The following is a 16,847-nucleotide window of genomic DNA, read 5'->3' on the forward strand; positions in this document are numbered from 1 at the left end:
TTCCGCACAGATATCCCCAAAGGATAAGTCGAGAAGCAGGGAGGGATGAAAAAACGCCATAGCCCGCCAAAGGTCGAGGACCCTCACTGGCCAAGAGAACATCGGAGAGACAACAGACCTGGCAAACATCGGCCTCGCTTGCACAGCTACTTTGAATCCACTTCTTGGAACATTGAGTCGTGCAAGCTGCCAGCTCGGGGCAAAGCGTCACGTAGAGCCGGGTATGAAGGTGAGCAGTGGTGTATAATCCGAGCCCCCTTTTAAGTAGCGGTACATAGTCCGAAGAACTTTCTAAAGCGAGGAAAGTCGACCCCCGTATATCATCGTCTCGAGCCAATAGGGACAGCGGCAGTAGACATAACAACAACAACAACAACAACAGCGCCAAGACAGTATAATCGTGCTCGACAAAAGGGAGCTTAGGCAAAGGGCCATCATCTTACCAGTGGGAATGCAGCCAAACAACCTTAAGGCCGTGAACTCCAAACATGGTGATCAACAATAGAGGAAGATGGCAGGGAGAAAAGGATGAATGAGCAAATGAAGACACTTGGATAGAAAAATAATGCCAGAACGCTCCCATTTATAGAAGATAATGACACGGTCATCGAGGCCTTTGGAAGACTGACCGGCGGACGCAATTACTGCATTCTTGAAAAACTGAATCGACGACGATACTACCACTTTGAAAAATGGGAATCGACAGCGCATTGAATGGCGTCGAAAAGACAAGTCCATGGAATGTCCTGCTTATCGTAAAAATTCATGCCATAGATTGCATCATTGGCACGATGTTGTCACAGGAAGCCCGAGGAGTCGGGCATCATAATCGTTTCCCATCACTTCGTTTTGAGAAACGCAGAGACTATCTGTATGCGGCAAAATCAGTGGGCCTAATTTCTTGCTATCGAGTTACTTTAGAAGAACACCTCAAGCCCCCAAGGACATGAAGTTGTGACCGAGTTCCCTCCCTCGAAGCTCGTCGAGGTCCGACTTAAAGAGGACATAGATCGAGGCCAGAGTAAAATGGAGAATTCCCAAGGCGCACGGCTAAGTCCAACAAAGTCGGCCTACCCAAAGCCTGTATCAAAGCGTCGCGTCTAGCCGTCTCATCTCTATGCCTTTACAATTAATGTATTTTGTACTATGACGGGATTTCCCTTCCTATATAAAGGGGATCATCATCACTTTGTAAAGGGTTGATGTTGCTCCAACTACTCTACATAAGATCAATAACAACTCTCTCTCTCTCTTTTTCTCTAACTGACTCGCTCGAGACTACCTCCTTCATTTGTTGCTTTCATACCTGTTCTTCATTTATTGTTTAATATTGGCCATAAAGAGACTCTTTTAATTATATCCTAACTGTTAGACCCTTCCCGATTACCCCCGATAGCTCGACCTCGATCCCAAGCATCGACCTTGAGGCCCTTCATCGGCTAGCCCGAGGCCCGGACAGCTAGCCCCTCGGTTTGAACACAGCTCTTTTCTAGTTCGCGTTCTCTCTTTTATCTTCACATATCTAGCATCAACTACCCTAACAACTGGCATAAAAATAGATCACGTATTTTTAGAGTCACCTTAAAAAATTAATTGTTATTACCATTTTCACGGTAAACACCAATTCCAGAACAATATTTGAGAGAAATTATAGATAAGTTACAATGAAGCTATATAGGAGCTTACAATATTTGTATGATAATTTGTAATTGGCTACTAAGAAGCCTAGTTCAAACAGAACCTGTCCTAGAAGGTGGCTGTGTGCTCTTCAAAAGAATTATATTTGTATGTGAAATTTGAAAGTTTTATTAATAAAATAAAAGAGTTTAAGCCTTGAATTTTTGTTTATGAATTGTCTTACGCTCTTACCTAGTTATTTTATGGCTTGAAATTACATTAAATAAATTACAACTCTATTATAATTACTAAAATATTTAGTCACAAGTCTTTTGTTTTAATATTTTATAATTCTTTACTTAGTTTCTTTATGATTTATTAAGTTTTAAGTTTATTAAATAAGTAAAAAAAAACTAGTCGTTGCAAACTTTAAAAACCTAGTCATTGTCAACTTTACAAAAAATAACCGTTGTTATCTATAAAAAATTAGCCACTGCCTAATTTAATGGTTAAATAGTTTTAAAAATTTAGAAAAAAGGCCCACTTAGGGCCGACGAACCGCCTCGTCCCGTCCCATCTCATTTGTTAGTTGGATGGGATGGACCTACGGTTTCGCCCCGTTTATCCTGTCCCATTTAGGCCCGTCCCGCCACCGTCTCGGTTAAATGTCATGCCCTCCTATCTCGTCCTGATTATTTGGTCCCGTCTGGTCGGACAGCCTTAGTTCAAATTAATACTAATGCTAACAAAATAAATTCAATTCAACACTAGATATCTATTCTTAGTTTTGCGTTGGTTTATAATGAAAATTCATAACTTAGTTTATCTTTTTCTTTAATACTTAATCATGTAATTAATTATACTTATTAGATGTACTTTTTTTAGTATTACTTATATAGTACTTTTAAATTACGTTCATTTTTTTATGGCTTATTAATTAGCAATATTTATTTTATGCGATTTTATTATCTTTGTTATTGAATATTTTAGTACAATGTTATGACTCATCTCATATTATTATTTTATTTTCTTGAAAAATACATTATATAGTTGTATCTTACTAGGACTAAATTAAATATTTGAAGCACAAGTCACATATTTTATGCTATGAATACTTTACTGGGAGAAAAAATTGAAAACCCGAAAAAGACCTAAAAACCCGAGTTTGTTGGTTTGATTTGGTTTATAGATTTAAAAATCTGACACCATTAGTTTAGTTTAGTAATTAAAAAATCCGAACCAACCCGACCTATATTCACCCTTACTACTAGATATTCGTTCAAAATGGGTGAAGTACACATAGCCCTCAAAGTGGATGGTCTTGAAATTTTATCCGCACTTGCCCCATGGACGGAATTTCAAGTTTAACAAGTGTTACCTTTTGCTTGTCCTATGAGAAACACTATTAACTTTTGACCTTGAAGAGAGCTCATGAGACAAGCAGAGTCAAAAGTTAACGACCACACCTAAAAGTGTCATATTTCTATTAAAAAAGAAAATTGGCTCAAAACAAAAGCTGTTTCAAAATGTTTGTATGTCGGCGAAAAACAAGATTAAAAATGAAAAGAAAGAGGATCGTGTGGGCGAGCAAGGAACCTTGATGAGAGACAAAAAGAGTATTGAACACTACAACATTTAAGATATAAAAAACCTATAACATTTAAGAACAATCAAATCTTATCATAGTAAAGTGATACATCATATATGAACCTGTTTTTGCATTAATTTGATGTGGACAAATGAACTCAAAGGAAACATATAGAAGACGAGCTGACAACATCTAAAACCTCAACTACATGGAGCAAAAACCTTTTCAAACTTTTTTCTTTATATGAACTCCTTTAAATTTTTTTTTTTTTTAACAAAGGCAGGTGTTTGTCAGCTTGACCGCACCTGTTCATCAGGTACCTGCTACCTCATACTAACACAGGTATCAAGCAATTCTGTCCACCAAGATGGAAAGAAATCACCAAGAGTTTTATGATCTCTTTATCTAAGGGCATAAATGCATAATCTTGGCATAAAATTTGTCAAGAATCTCACAAAGGAATGATCATGTTCTGTCCTGTTGCACGTTTAGGGAACATGAATCTCCCACTGGAAAAAGATCTCTTCATAGCCATGGGATTTGACACACAATGTGGTAGTGTGCTGTTTCTATTCTCACTACTGCTTACTTCTTCCCCTACTTCTTGTTTTGATGTTCCAACATCTCTCTCATGAAACCGGCAATCTCCCATTTGACAATCTTCGTCGTGATCAAACTTTAGTATATCAGCTATAGATAAAACACCTCGCGACACTTGATCCATTGATACTGGTCTTCTAATTTGTGCATTCATATTTTCTGTTATTAGGCTCTTGAGAACTCTACTTTCTGCAACTTCTACATCCTCCTCTCTGACCCCCATTTCTATGTCGTTTTGAGGTTGGATTCGGAAGGTTCTTTCGTTAATCAGTGGAGCTTCGATAACTTCAATAACTAAAGGAGGTGGTGAAGCATTTACAAACACTATAGTAGCACGACATAAAGGGCAATTGGAGTGAGATTTAAGCCATGTATCAATGCACGTAACATGAAAAGCATGGCTGCATTTTAGTAAAAGTTTAACGCTTTCATCTTCTTGAAATTCACTCAGACATACAGAACAATCCGTTCCCTCTGCTAATCCACCTCCTTTCTTGTACTTCAACACTGTAATCGACTTGATCAGGGATTCGTCTAAACCTGTCGTATTCACATGCCATGCCTCAAGATTTGAAGGGTCTTGATTCTCTTCCAATTCTGAATCATTAAGATGATCCTCATCCCTTCTTCTAAAAGCATTTCTGTGCCCACAGCACTTTGACATTATGACATAGTAGCTAACTAGAAGGAAAGCACTGGCAAGAATTCCGATGATGCCGATAATTAGAGGAGAGAAATTTGGACCAGAATCATCATCATCATCAGGGAAGTCATCAAATGGAGGTGGAGGTGGGAAGATTATATAACACCACTGTGGGCAGTATGAACTGCAAAATCCTTGAGAACAATCCCTTGTGCTCATATATGCTCTTGAATTATTTACAGGCACCATTTGTCAAACTCAAGAAACAGAGACAAGAAAAAGAAGTTTTGGCACAAAATACTTACCATCACACTTTCAAGGACAGTAAACAACTAAATTGGAGAAGTGGGCAGAAAACAGAAAAGGAAGAGAAATGAGAAGAATTTAAGTGAGGAGTGTCCCTACTATACTGAGATAAGATAGAAGGAAGTGAAGAGCAATGGAAGAATGAAACAGAAAGAAAATATGAGTGTTGCATTGAAGGGTGAAGGTGAAAGAGGGGGAGGGGGGGGGGGGGAGATAAAGCAGTTAGATGAAAAGTAAAGAGAATAATAAACCAGGGAGGAAGTTGATAGGCATTTACCTTTTTTTTTTCTTCTTTGGTTTTGTTTCTCTTTTCCTTTGTTCTTCTTTTGTCTCTATTCCTTCTTTAACTTGTTTTATTTGGATATAGTGGCTTGTTGACTAAGATTGGTCATGTTGATTGATTATTCATCAAAGTAATCAATGCTTTAATTATGGCTTAAGCCACTTTGAATTAACTCAAAACATTATATAGAATATTATATTACATGAAATTCTGTGTTTTTTTATATTACGAAAACTAGTTGACCTTCCAAGTATCTTCATCCTTAAGCAGATCCACCAAGAAAGTAAAGAAATCTTGTTATACTAGCCACTAAATTAGATCTAAACGATCCTATGTAAGATGTGTTAGTTTTTAATTATTTCATTAACTTATTGAGTACCCAAAGTAAGCACAATTAGAGTAGACCAAACATATAAAATCGACCAAAAGTATTCCTCGTTATCTTTGAGACATTGATATGGGAAATGGGAATCTTGGCTATAGCCACTTGAGAAAAGTATATATTCTCCCTTTGGTTCTTGATAATCTTTTGTCCTTCGAGTTTTTGAAACAAACACTACTTTTTAGAAGTTTGATGTTAGTTATTTTGGCGTTTTATGTCTGTTTCAAAATATTGATCTAAATGCTGGGAGTAGATAGGGAACATGTAATGGAGTAAATTAAGAGACAAAAACTAAAGGAGTGAAGATAATATAAACAGACATTTTACCAGTCAATGAGGTAGCTTTCCTGGATCATGTGGGTGAAAGAATTCAAGTATAGTCAATTATATAGCTTTTCCAAAATGTAAAACCCAAAAAATTCCTACTCCTCTTTTACTTCTTTTTTTTTCATATTTTAAATCCATTTAGGTATATATGTAAATCTCTACATACGTTTTTGCATCAACAAATACTTATCTTTTACTTTCGGTCCTCCCAAATAGCTTCCTCAGTCGCAGGTCAATAACCAATATTCGTTTGGTTTCTCATTTTCCTTTCCAAAGTGCCAGTGGAGTTTGCAAAAGAAGAAGATGATCCTAATTTAACAAACTCAAACCAATGCCTTTGAAGAATTCCTTTGACTTTTCACTGAAATTCATGCTTTAGAATGTGATGATAAATGTAATTCCCTAAATATCAAGGACATCCAAGAAGATAAATCGAACCTATATTTTCCTTTTCTTGCAACTTGTCTATACACCAAGAGAAAGACATATTGGCGTTATCCTTTGCTTTCTCCCTAGACCATTTTTCTAAATAAATTAATTGGGCAAGTATTTCCCTTTAGATACTTTATAGGGGGGTAGGCATGGGATACACAATGTAAACAGGGTTAATACTTTTCCATAGAGGAGGGCAAAACTTCTATTTCAAGAAGTCATAAGTGAGACAAGTTGCAAGAAAAGGAAAATATCTCCTTGTATAATTGCAATAAACATACTCATAAGACAACAGAATGGAGGGTGAGACTTGAGAGTTTGACAAGACCAGCAAAAACAACTCTCTTGTATCCGACACGTATTAACTTACCGGGACAATCATTAATCACGGAGAACCTCCAAGATAACATGATCGCAGATTATCCTCAATGTTTCCAGTTCTGCTCAGAGTTTACCTTTTCAGGATTTGATGGCGGGCCTCTCATTTGTGACATGATTAATATAAATATTTGGTGAGGATACTCTCATTAAGCAGATGAGAATATGAAAAAACTGTGTGAAACTCCTGTAAAGGGTGTATTTTGTATGTGAAAATCATATACAGTTGTTAAAATCTTCTTTTTTTCTGACGATTGACCAATGATAGCATAAACATCAGAGATATGTCAGAAATCGACAAACTAGGAAACAAGATAAAAGGTAATAAAAGTATGACCAAACGAACATGTCAAACAAAGAAGATTTGGAGTCTACAAAAACTATGGTTATCATGTGACAATCATCAATTATGTGCATAAGGAGAAGAATTAAAGAGGACCTCGATGATCCACATAGAAGTGCAATCAATGGAGTCAAAGAGTTTGCATATGATCTATGGCTCTTCAGGACTTTCGTGAGTCGACGGTTCTTCCTTGTTTTCAAATCCATCTGCATCCTTTTCACTGAATTTCAAGCGAATTGGTCGGCCCATCAGTTCCTGCATTTTTAGATTGAGATGTGAACATATATCAACGTCTGCTACGCTTCTGCACATACACGTCTTTCTTACAAGGAATCAATTACCATACTTATGTTCCATTATGTTCACATCTAACTAATGGAAGGGAATTCCCAACGAGCCACAGATGGAAACAGTGGAAAATCAAGATTAATAGCCATGGGCAATTCTAATATTTTCAAGATACTGACTGAAGCATTTGAAACATTCATGTCCTAAGAAAAATAAAAAATCTCAAATTTTGCAATTCTTCCACCAAATATCTAAAGAGAATTTATGTTAATACAACTCCAAAAGAAACTGCTTCCTCGTCCTTAATACTTGTATTGTTGCCACTAATGGGATCCACTTTCACTTGAACAAAATGAAACATCTAAGTTTCACCTTAACTTTTTTTGATAGGTCATCAAGTGTCACCTAATAATCATGCTTAAACAAAATGAGACACCTAAACAAAAGCACTTTTTGGTAAGTGCTTGAAATCATCATCAGAATTACCAAATTTGACATCACATTTGCCTATAAATAATCACAAAACTATATTCCATATTAAGAAAATATCTACCTTTTAACTTAGGGTATGTTTGGTATGAAGAATTTAATTATTTCTTTTAAAAATGCACAGAAACCCCAAGGAACTAATGTGCTGCTTTACTTTTTCACACAAGAACAACATTGAAATTTGAGCTCCATAACTAAAAACAAAAGTACTCTTTCCACAACATGAAAAGGAAGTACTCATTTTGTTGAAATAAAATACTTTTTCTACAACATGAAAGAAAGTACTCATTTTGAAAATGAGAGTATTTTTTCTACATCATGATAAGAAAGTACTTATTTTGTTGAAATGAAAGAAAATACTTTTTCTACATCATGAAAAGAAAATACTCATTTTGTTGAGATGAAAAAATAGTACTTTATCTACGACATGAAAAAAGTACTCTAAATAATATTTCTATTCAGAGTGCGGGTGCGGGGTCGGTGGTTGGGGTGGTGGATGGATGAGATATTTTCCTCCAATTGGAGAAAAATGAGTTCACGAGGAAAATGTTTTTTAAAACATTTAAGCTAACAAAACATGGGAATTGGAAAATATTTTCTGGAAAATGTGTTTTCCTTAATATCAATCACCCTTAAATAATATTTTGAATTTAAATGATGTAAAACTTAATATTTGGTTACATGATCCAATATTTTTAGTAATGCCACACAATTTAGTAACATGTTTCCAAAGAAACTACGCTACTTGAAATTACTTAGAGAACCAGTATTAAGCTATCCACCCACAGACACTTTGTACCTTGATTGCTCGACAATACAACCCAAGTAATTTTCGTTTAAAATTTCTTTTTAGTATTTGACAATTTACTTGCACGATATTACCATGTGCCTTGGGGCTAACGCCCTGATCCATGGTAGGAAAAACATCTCGCTCTGCACCTATGCATTTTAAAACAGCGAGCGGAATTTTAAAGACCCAAACTTTTGACTACATTGTTTTCTACATGCAGATGAATTTATAGAATCAGATTTTAACCATATCTTATGAGATTTAGCACTATGACCAACTCTTTAGCGCTCAAGCGTACAGCAAGGTTCTGAGAGTAAGTCCCAGTTTCAACGAAGTCACTGACAAATTTCAATTAACATTTGAACAGGTTGTGTAATTTATTTTAAGAATTCAACTAGTTGAAATGATACTCCCCAATAATGTTGAAAGCAGAGTAATGCAATAAAGAATGGCAACCAATAAGATCCAAGGAGTATTCTGGAATAAGAACCCAAGCTATGAAGGGAATATATTTTCTTTATGCATACCTTTCCATCGTAAGCAGATAGTGCAGCCTCTGCTTCTTCTTTTGTGTCAAATGATACGAAACCATACCCAGCAGCTCTTCCTGAAGCATTGTCAAAGACAACCCTAACTGAGACCGGATTGTGGTTTGTCGAGAAGAAGTCTCTCAGATGGGTAGACCTCACTTTCCATGCAAGATTAGAAACATAAAGTTTATGCCGTGTTTCCCCTCGAGGAGGAGTTGAAGGAGGAGGAGCTCCTGCAGGTTTCTTAAATCGCTTCGCGAATTCTACCCTTATGATCCTTCCTAATAATTCCTGTACCACCATAACCATGGACAAAGAAAAGTGAAGAAACAAACAAGAAAAAGGTAAAACGAAAACAATAACGCAAAGAAGTGTCAATAAAGCTAATAAAGGAGTCTTTTACATTAAATGAAAGCAGGAGGTTCCATTATGAAAAGAGTAACCCCTTAAGACAACAAAAAGGAAGAATCTAAAACTATTTTTTTCTTGCTTAACAGCTAGGATGCATGTAGTCCTAACATAAAAAGCGTATCTCAATCCTCAGACACAGAAGTCACCACATCCATAGTTCTACCAATTAGCTTCTGTTAGTAACTTTTAGGTGTTAGTGAGATACAAGTTATTAAAACCCAAAAGATAGAACATTACGCAGGTGAAAGAAAGATGTATTGACATATCTTCTTTTCTCTCAGACATACCAACAATCATTAGAAAGACATTAACATCATGTCCGAATTATTAATCCCTCCATTTCTTTAGGTAAAACACATTATGATCTTTAATTCTTCGAGAGTGTTTGTCCATTTACCAATTCACCAATTTACATTCTAAACAACCTGCGCAAAAGAGCACAGCATATTGCACAAATCTTTATACTTACTTAAAAAGTCCAAACAAGTAGTTTAGCTTAAGCAGCATTAAACAGGTAATTAATCAAATCAACCCCTGAATCCATTCAGTATTTCTCAATGTTTACCAGAAACCATCACTTAATTTTTTAACACAATGTACCTCATGTTTCTGCATTATCCTTTGGTAGACATCTTGCCATTCCTCTCACCCACAAAAATTAATTCTTGAGAAAATCTTCCACCACGAAGATAATCTCACACGAATATTACTGTTACACTGACCTCAGAAACATACATAAACAAATGCTAACGACAAACGAACCGCCATTATACTTCAAAACTATTTTCTAGAAGAATTAAATGATCTACACAAACGAGTTCATTATCAACATGTAATTTTGCTTATCTCATAACAGGAAATAAAAGGCAGAATATGAAAAAACATACATAAGAATCCAATTTGTCAATTGCAGCCTGAGCTTCTTCCCCAGAAGACATAGTCACAAAGGCAAAGCCTCTATTCTTCCCATCTTTGGTCTTTATAATCTACTAATTCAACACCCAACGGGTAAAAAAGTTAGCACCTTTTATTCAGAAACCAGATAAACATACACAAATTTGTTTCTTTTTTTGTTACCTCAACATCCTCAACAATTCCAGATTCAGCAAAGAGAGTCTTGATATCAGGAACAGTCAAAGACCATGGTAAGTTTAGTACAAAAAGCTTTCTTCTTTGATTACTTCTTTGGATTTTCTCTGTTTTTTCTTCTTTTTCTTGTACTGCTACTTCCTCAACTGTTGAGCAGTGAAGTTGGTGGGACCATTGGTTTCTTGAAGGAAGAGGGAGGGGCCAGAGAAGGGATTTGAGAGAAACATTTGGGTAATGGGTGGAGTTTTCAAGTCTAACTGAATTGGGAAACAAAGGGAATTTGAGATAAGAAGAAGAGGAAGAAGAAGGGGGAGAAGAGAAAATAGAGGACGCCACTACTTCAATTGCAGCCATTGTTTGTTTGCTCGTCTGTGTAACACCAGTTTCGAGCTAAGGGAAGGGTCTCAAAAGATATTGCAAGGTTATGTTGGTCATTTAATCCTTTTCTCCACCTTTTTCTTCATGTTTATTTTTAATTAAATTTCTCTACAGTATCAAAATTGACTGAAGTTGGAGGGGCAGTTTTGCTATCACATCTACTTTAGCGCGATCCACCTCAATTCCTTTACTTGATACTCGGTTTTCCAAGACTATGCCCTCTTGTACTATGAAATGACACTTCTCCCAATTAAGAACCAGGTTAGTCTTAATACACCATTTCAACACACGAGTCAAGTTTCTAAGGCACTCCTCGAATGAGTTTCCAACCACTGAGAAATCATCCATGAATATCTCTATTATATCTTCTACCATGTCAGTGAATATGGTCATCATGCACCTTTGGAATGTGGCGGGTGCATTGCATAGGCCAAAGGGCATCCTCCGAAAAGCATAAATGACATATGGGCAAGTGAAGGAGGTCTTCTCTCTGTCCTCTGGTGCAATGGAGATTTGATTGTACCCTGGGTACCCATCCAGAAAACAGAAGTGTGACCTCCCTGCCAATTTGTCTAGCATTTAATCAATGAAGGAAAGTGGAAAGTGGTCTTTCCGGGTGGCTAGATTTAACTTTCTGTAGTCCATGCAGATTCTCCAGCCTGTGACGGTTCGTATTGAGATCAGTTCATTGTTATCGTTTTTTATTACCGTCATGCCATCCTTCTTAGGCACACATTGCACCGGGCTAACCCAGCTGCTGTTAGAGATTGGGAAAATGATTCCCGCATCTAACCACTTTATCACTTTTTTCTTCACCACTTCCTTCATGTTGGGGTTCAGCCTTCTTTGGTGTTCCCTGGAAGGTTTGTGTCCCTCTTCCAGTAGAATTTTATGCATACAATAGGCGGGGTTGATCCCCTTAATGTCTGTCATGGTCCATCCAATAGCAGTCTTACACTCCTTGAGTACCTGCAAGAGTTGTTGTGCCTGCACATCTAACAAACTAGATGAGATAATAATAGGTAATGTGGAGTTAGATCCAAGGAACTCATACCTGAGATGGGCGGGCAGTGGCTTCAATTCCAGCTTTGGTGGTTCTTCAATAGATGGCTTGGCTGGAGGAGTTTCTCTATTTTCTAAGTGCAAGGGCTCAAATTCAAGAGTTCTATCCCAGAACCCTCTGCCCTCTAACGCCAACACCCATTCTGCCAGTTCTTCTCCATTCACCTCATACAAATTCATCAGACACGCAGCAAGAGGTCCTCAATAGTCAGCATCTCATCATTAGTTTCTACGATTACATCCACGGCAACAATAATAGAGCAATTGACGAATTCACTTGGTCGTCTCATAGATTTTTGCACATTGAATATTATCTCTTCATCGTTCAATCTCATCTTGAGCTCCCCAATCTCACAATCAATGAGAGCTCTCCCAGTGGCCAAGAACGGCCTTCCCAAAATTATGGAAATTTCTTCATCCACCTTGCAGTCTAGGATCACAAAATCTGCAGGGAACACAAATTTCCCTACCTGAATCAACACATCATCCAAGATACCAGAGGGTCTTTTTATGGTCCTGTCCGCCAGCTGCAACAACATAGAAGTGGGTCTAGCTCTTCCAATCCCCAGCCTCTTATAAATCGCCAGGGGCATAAGATTTATGTTGGCCCCTAGATCACAAAGCGCCTTGGCAAAAGCAAAATTACCAATGGTGCAGGGAATTGTGAAACTCCCTGGGTCAGACAGCTTCTCAGCAATTGGTCTAGTCACCACCGCACTGCAGGTCTGAGTAAGAATTACTGTGGCCAAATCTTGAAAATCGAATTTTCGGGACATCAAGTCCTTCATCATTTTTGCATAACCAGGCATCTCGTTCAAGGCATCAATCAATGGAATATTTACCTGGATTTGTTTCAACATCTCCAAGAATTTCTTGTATTGTTCCTCTTTTTGGTACTTGGCCAGCCTCTGTGGGAATGGTGTTGGATGTTTCTTCTTCCCAATGATTTGGGTACTTTATTTGTCAGACACCACCTCAACTATTGGTTCCCGGGCTGTTTCAGCTTCTCTCTCAGCTTCATTCTGGGTGTTAGGTTCTTCCTGGGTAGGTTGTACTGTCACCTCTATCAATTTCATTGAATCATCTAGCTCAATGGGAACTGGTACAAGTGTCTCAGCCTGTCTGCTTTCTCGAGCTCTCTCTTGCTCCACGTCTAAATCTCTGTCATTCCGTAGACTCACTGTCATCAGCTGCTTCGGACCTTGATTTTTTGGATTTATTTGAGTGTCTACAGGTAATGTCCCATGAGGACGATTATTCAAAGACATTAAAATCTGGCCCATCTGCATTTCATTATTCTTAATAGTTGAATCATATGTATCTACTCTTTCACTAATTTTTGCATTTGACCCAATAACCTGCCGCATCATTGCCTCAAGTCTAGCAAACCCATCTTCCTGTCGTCCACCATACTGCTGCTGAGGAGGATGATACCCTTGCTGTTGATTTTGATTATTATATACATGTGGCCTTGGATAAGGTGTCATATTATTAGGAGGTCTCATACCTCCCATATTTCCATTGTTAAACTGTGGCTGGACTGGCCTGTACTGCTGATTTTGCTAGCCCCAATTCTTACCACCCTGTCTCTGGCCTCCATAATTAGACACATAATTCATGTCCTCAAGGTAGTGATGATGATCATGTTCTACATTCCACTGGTTACCAATTGGCTGATTAATGCAAGATGTGCATAAGCCCCCATTGGTAGTATCAACAATGTGTACCTGCTGCTTCTACCCCGACTCTTCCACCTTTTTGGTGAGTATACTTTTCTGTGTCATTAAGGTGGCCATATTTTTAGCAAGAGTGTTGGATGGATCTAAGGGCACTGAGTGAACCACTTGAGTGATAGGTGCATTCTTGGTTGTCCATCCCGAATTCTGTGCCATCTTATCAAGCAAACTCTGGCTTTCTCTCCATATTTTGCTCAAAAATTCTCCACCAGCTGAAGCATCAACATTACCCTTCACGCCATCTGCCAAACCCATGTAAAACCGCTGCCCCAACATCTGATCTGGAAATCCCGTGGTGCGGACATATAACCAACATCCCTTTGAATCGTTCCCATATTTCTTGCAGTGTCTCCATTGGTCTCTGTTTGAAACTCAAGATTTCATCAATTTGTTGGGCAGTCTTGTTCGGTGGATGAAAGTTGTTTACACATTGCTTGACTAACTCCTCCCAAGTTGTTATGGAATTGTTGGGAAGTGAGTTTAGCCAAGTCTGTGCAGCTCCTGTCACTGAGAATGGAAACAATAACAGCTTGATTGCCTCCTGAGTTACGTTGGGCTTCCTCTGAGTTTTGCAGATTGACAGGAAGATTTTCAGGTGCTGTTGAGGATCTTCGATTTGTGACCCTAAAAATAGTCCCTTGTTTTGCAACAAGTGCAACATGTTGTTTGTGATTTGAAACGATTCAGCCTGTATTTGCGGGACTAAAATTATTGTGGTCAAGTTCTCTGTTGTGGGTTGTGCCCAGTCATATAGCGCAGCCTTTGGCACAAGAGGTGTCACTGGCGCTATCGGTACAGCTAGGTCTACTATGTGATCCCCCATGTCTGGTTTGAATTGTTCAGTTGTTTGTTGTTGTTTGTTTTTCCGGTTGGCCCGATTGAAGGCCTTGAAAACTTTTTCGGGATCTGATAATGCTTTAAATACTTCACTAGTTCTCGATGAGTTTCTAGGCATGCACCTGTACACCCAAGTCAACAAACGTTAAAATTTCGATGTATAGATTGGGTATAGAGAAAACTGACTACACTAAGAATTTTTGTACTTCTTTCAATTGTTATTGATAACACCATAAATTCCCCGGCAACAGCGCCAAAATTTGATCACGCCCAACTATGCCTTATAAAAAGGACACGCGGACGTTGCAAATATAATCTGAGTATTTAGCCCAGAGTCGAATCCACAAGGAATTAACCTATCAATTACCATCGTTAAACTTACTAAATTCTACGGAATCAACTTCCCAAATGTTCTAAATAACAATTAAGGATGTTTCTACTAACTAAGAATGAATCTAAATAAGCAACTGAAAACTAACTATGATGTAGTTGTAAACAATTAAGAGAAAGTTCTAAGGTTATGATTTCCCCTTTTGATGGAATCCCTTCCGGTTATGCTTCACATAGAATTGCCTAATCGTCTCTATTAATCATGAGCACTCTTATTACCGTAAATCTCTCCCGAGTAGTCATGATAATTTACTAGATGTACTCTCCAGAGTTATGCTAGTTGACTTTGTTTATTACAGCTCACCTTAGATTGCACCCAAGGCTTCATTATCCCTAATCTCACCTTTAAACCCTCGATTATTGATCCCTCATATACTTTGGAAGTGGTGTTGTTCAACAATTACCTAAATATGCACTCTCTCCCGAGTTATGTACACTAAATAGGCACAACTAATTGAGGATCCTATCAATTAACTACAATAAGAATATAGTTGAACAAATAGAGATTAAACTGGGCAAACAATATTAACATAACAAGAAGTTCATCCTTCAATAGGTTCCATCAAAACCTTAGACTAAATATTTAGCTACTCATACTAGTGTTCATCATAACAATATTCAAATTCATCACAAATTGTAAAAACAAAAGGAAGAGCTCGATGATGAATTATCCTCCTTGCCTCTTGCCTCTCCTTGCCTTGAACTAATCTATGAAAACCTTCCTAATGATTCCTTGGGAGAGCTAGACCTTCTATAGGTTAGGTGGATTTACCCCCGAACTTCCAAGTTTACCCCTGAAATTTAATTTTTCGGAACTTGGCTAGCGCGGTTGCGCTAATGACCGCGCATATGGCCTATCATTCTTCCTCGACTTTCTTAGCTAGCGCGCTCGCGCTAGTGGCCGTGCTAGTCCAGGTCTTCATTTCATCTCTTCTTTCTCTCGTCTTCCCACGTACTCAGCTCCTAGGGACTTTTCGTGCTTCAATTTAGCTCCAACCACAGTTTTAAGTCCTCATACATGCTACTCACTCATGCAACGTGTGAAATTCACAATCAGAGCCAATTTATCAGCATTTAACTATATTATAACAGTGAAACATAATCAAGCTGGGGCATAAACAGTCGCCAAATTACATAAATCTAGCATATTATCAACCCCGTCCTTTATCTTACTTATCTGTTACCACCGAGTTGCCAAATTTGGACCTATACAACGAGTTTATAGTAAATACTACTCCTTATGTTCGATTTATATGAATGATTTCAGATGACAAGGGTCAAAACACTTAATTTTCTATGTAAATTTGGGTGTGGATTCTTTATGTTTTTTAAAATAATAAGAAATTTACATTATTATTGAGCTCGTGGCCCTGCGCGCCCTCGATAAGTGAACATGATTTGCCTTTGTCTCGGAAGAATTTGGCTGTTGAATAAGTTGGGTCAACCAAGATCGAGAGAACAACACAACTGGTGGAGTCATGATTGGTATGGTTGCCATGGGGTGACGTCACAGCTATGCCCGTCATCATTATGCATCTTCCCGAGGCAGCGTCTGCATGCCTGTCGCTTCGATTTTTGTGCCATTGTCAATCATTTGCCTCAATTCTCACTCCATCCAGCCCTATAAATAAATGGGGATTACGGTAATGTAAGAAATGAGGAGTTCCCAAGCCACACGGCTAGGACTGACAGAGCCTAGTGGACTACTCTAAACCCGAATCAGGGCGTCATCTAGCTATCCCATCCCCATATATTTGTAATTAATGCATTTCTGTACTATGTTAGGACTCCCCTCCTATATAAAGGGGATCATTATCATTTTGTAAACCCTTGTTGCTTCAGTTGCTCCACGTAAAATATACAAGAAACTTTGCTCTGCTCCCTAACACATTCTCTTTATATTATTGCTTCCATTTGTTATCTTTATTATTGTTCATCATTTATTGCT

The 16,847-nt window shown here is 37.9% G+C and overlaps 3 protein-coding genes across 3 annotated transcripts; all 3 read right to left on the reverse strand.

Annotated features, from left to right (window-relative positions):
* Positions 1–3,323: 3,323 nt before the first annotated feature.
* On the reverse strand, positions 3,324–4,891 carry LOC107782602 (RING-H2 finger protein ATL52-like). The gene has a single exon (XM_016603504.2). The coding sequence runs from the start codon at positions 4,695–4,697 to the stop codon at positions 3,657–3,659; it is 1,041 nt and encodes a 346-aa protein (XP_016458990.1). The 5' UTR covers positions 4,698–4,891; the 3' UTR covers positions 3,324–3,656.
* Positions 4,892–6,782: 1,891 nt separating this feature from the next.
* Positions 6,783–10,917, reverse strand: LOC107782611 (28 kDa ribonucleoprotein, chloroplastic). Its single transcript, XM_016603513.2, has 4 exons — positions 10,485–10,917; positions 10,295–10,393; positions 8,994–9,287; positions 6,783–7,154 (listed from the first exon to the last, which is right to left on the reverse strand). Exons 1-4 carry the CDS (start codon positions 10,848–10,850, stop codon positions 7,050–7,052), a joined length of 864 nt encoding a protein of 287 aa, XP_016458999.1. The 5' UTR covers positions 10,851–10,917; the 3' UTR covers positions 6,783–7,049.
* Positions 10,918–12,115: 1,198 nt separating this feature from the next.
* LOC107782594 (uncharacterized) lies at positions 12,116–12,724 on the reverse strand. The gene is made up of 2 exons (XM_075221331.1): positions 12,359–12,724; positions 12,116–12,271 (listed from the first exon to the last, which is right to left on the reverse strand). Exons 1-2 carry the CDS (start codon positions 12,722–12,724, stop codon positions 12,116–12,118), a joined length of 522 nt encoding a protein of 173 aa, XP_075077432.1.
* Positions 12,725–16,847: the final 4,123 nt, after the last annotated feature.

This window comes from Nicotiana tabacum, chromosome 1, assembly GCF_000715075.1.
Source record: "Nicotiana tabacum cultivar K326 chromosome 1, ASM71507v2, whole genome shotgun sequence".
Lineage (NCBI taxonomy): Eukaryota > Viridiplantae > Streptophyta > Magnoliopsida > Solanales > Solanaceae > Nicotiana > Nicotiana tabacum.

What these genes read in the sequence shown, in the direction of transcription:
- LOC107782602 (XM_016603504.2), bottom strand. Translation starts at nt 4,697, where the DNA reads ATGGTGCCTGTAAATAATTCAAGAGCATATATGAGCACAAGGGATTGT.
- LOC107782611 (XM_016603513.2), bottom strand. Translation starts at nt 10,850, where the DNA reads ATGGCTGCAATTGAAGTAGTGGCGTCCTCTATTTTCTCTTCTCCCCCT. An exon ending in GAATTGTTGAGGATGTTGAG is followed by an intron (nt 10,394 to 10,484) that starts GTAACAAAAAAA and finishes TTGAATTAGTAG; the next exon opens with ATTATAAAGACCAAAGATGG. An exon ending in TATCTGCTTACGATGGAAAG is followed by an intron (nt 7,155 to 8,993) that starts GTATGCATAAAG and finishes CTAAAAATGCAG; the next exon opens with GAACTGATGGGCCGACCAAT.
- LOC107782594 (XM_075221331.1), bottom strand. Translation starts at nt 12,724, where the DNA reads ATGAAGGACTTGATGTCCCGAAAATTCGATTTTCAAGATTTGGCCACA. An exon ending in TTGTGATCCTAGACTGCAAG is followed by an intron (nt 12,272 to 12,358) that starts GTGGATGAAGAA and finishes GGGGAGCTCAAG; the next exon opens with ATGAGATTGAACGATGAAGA.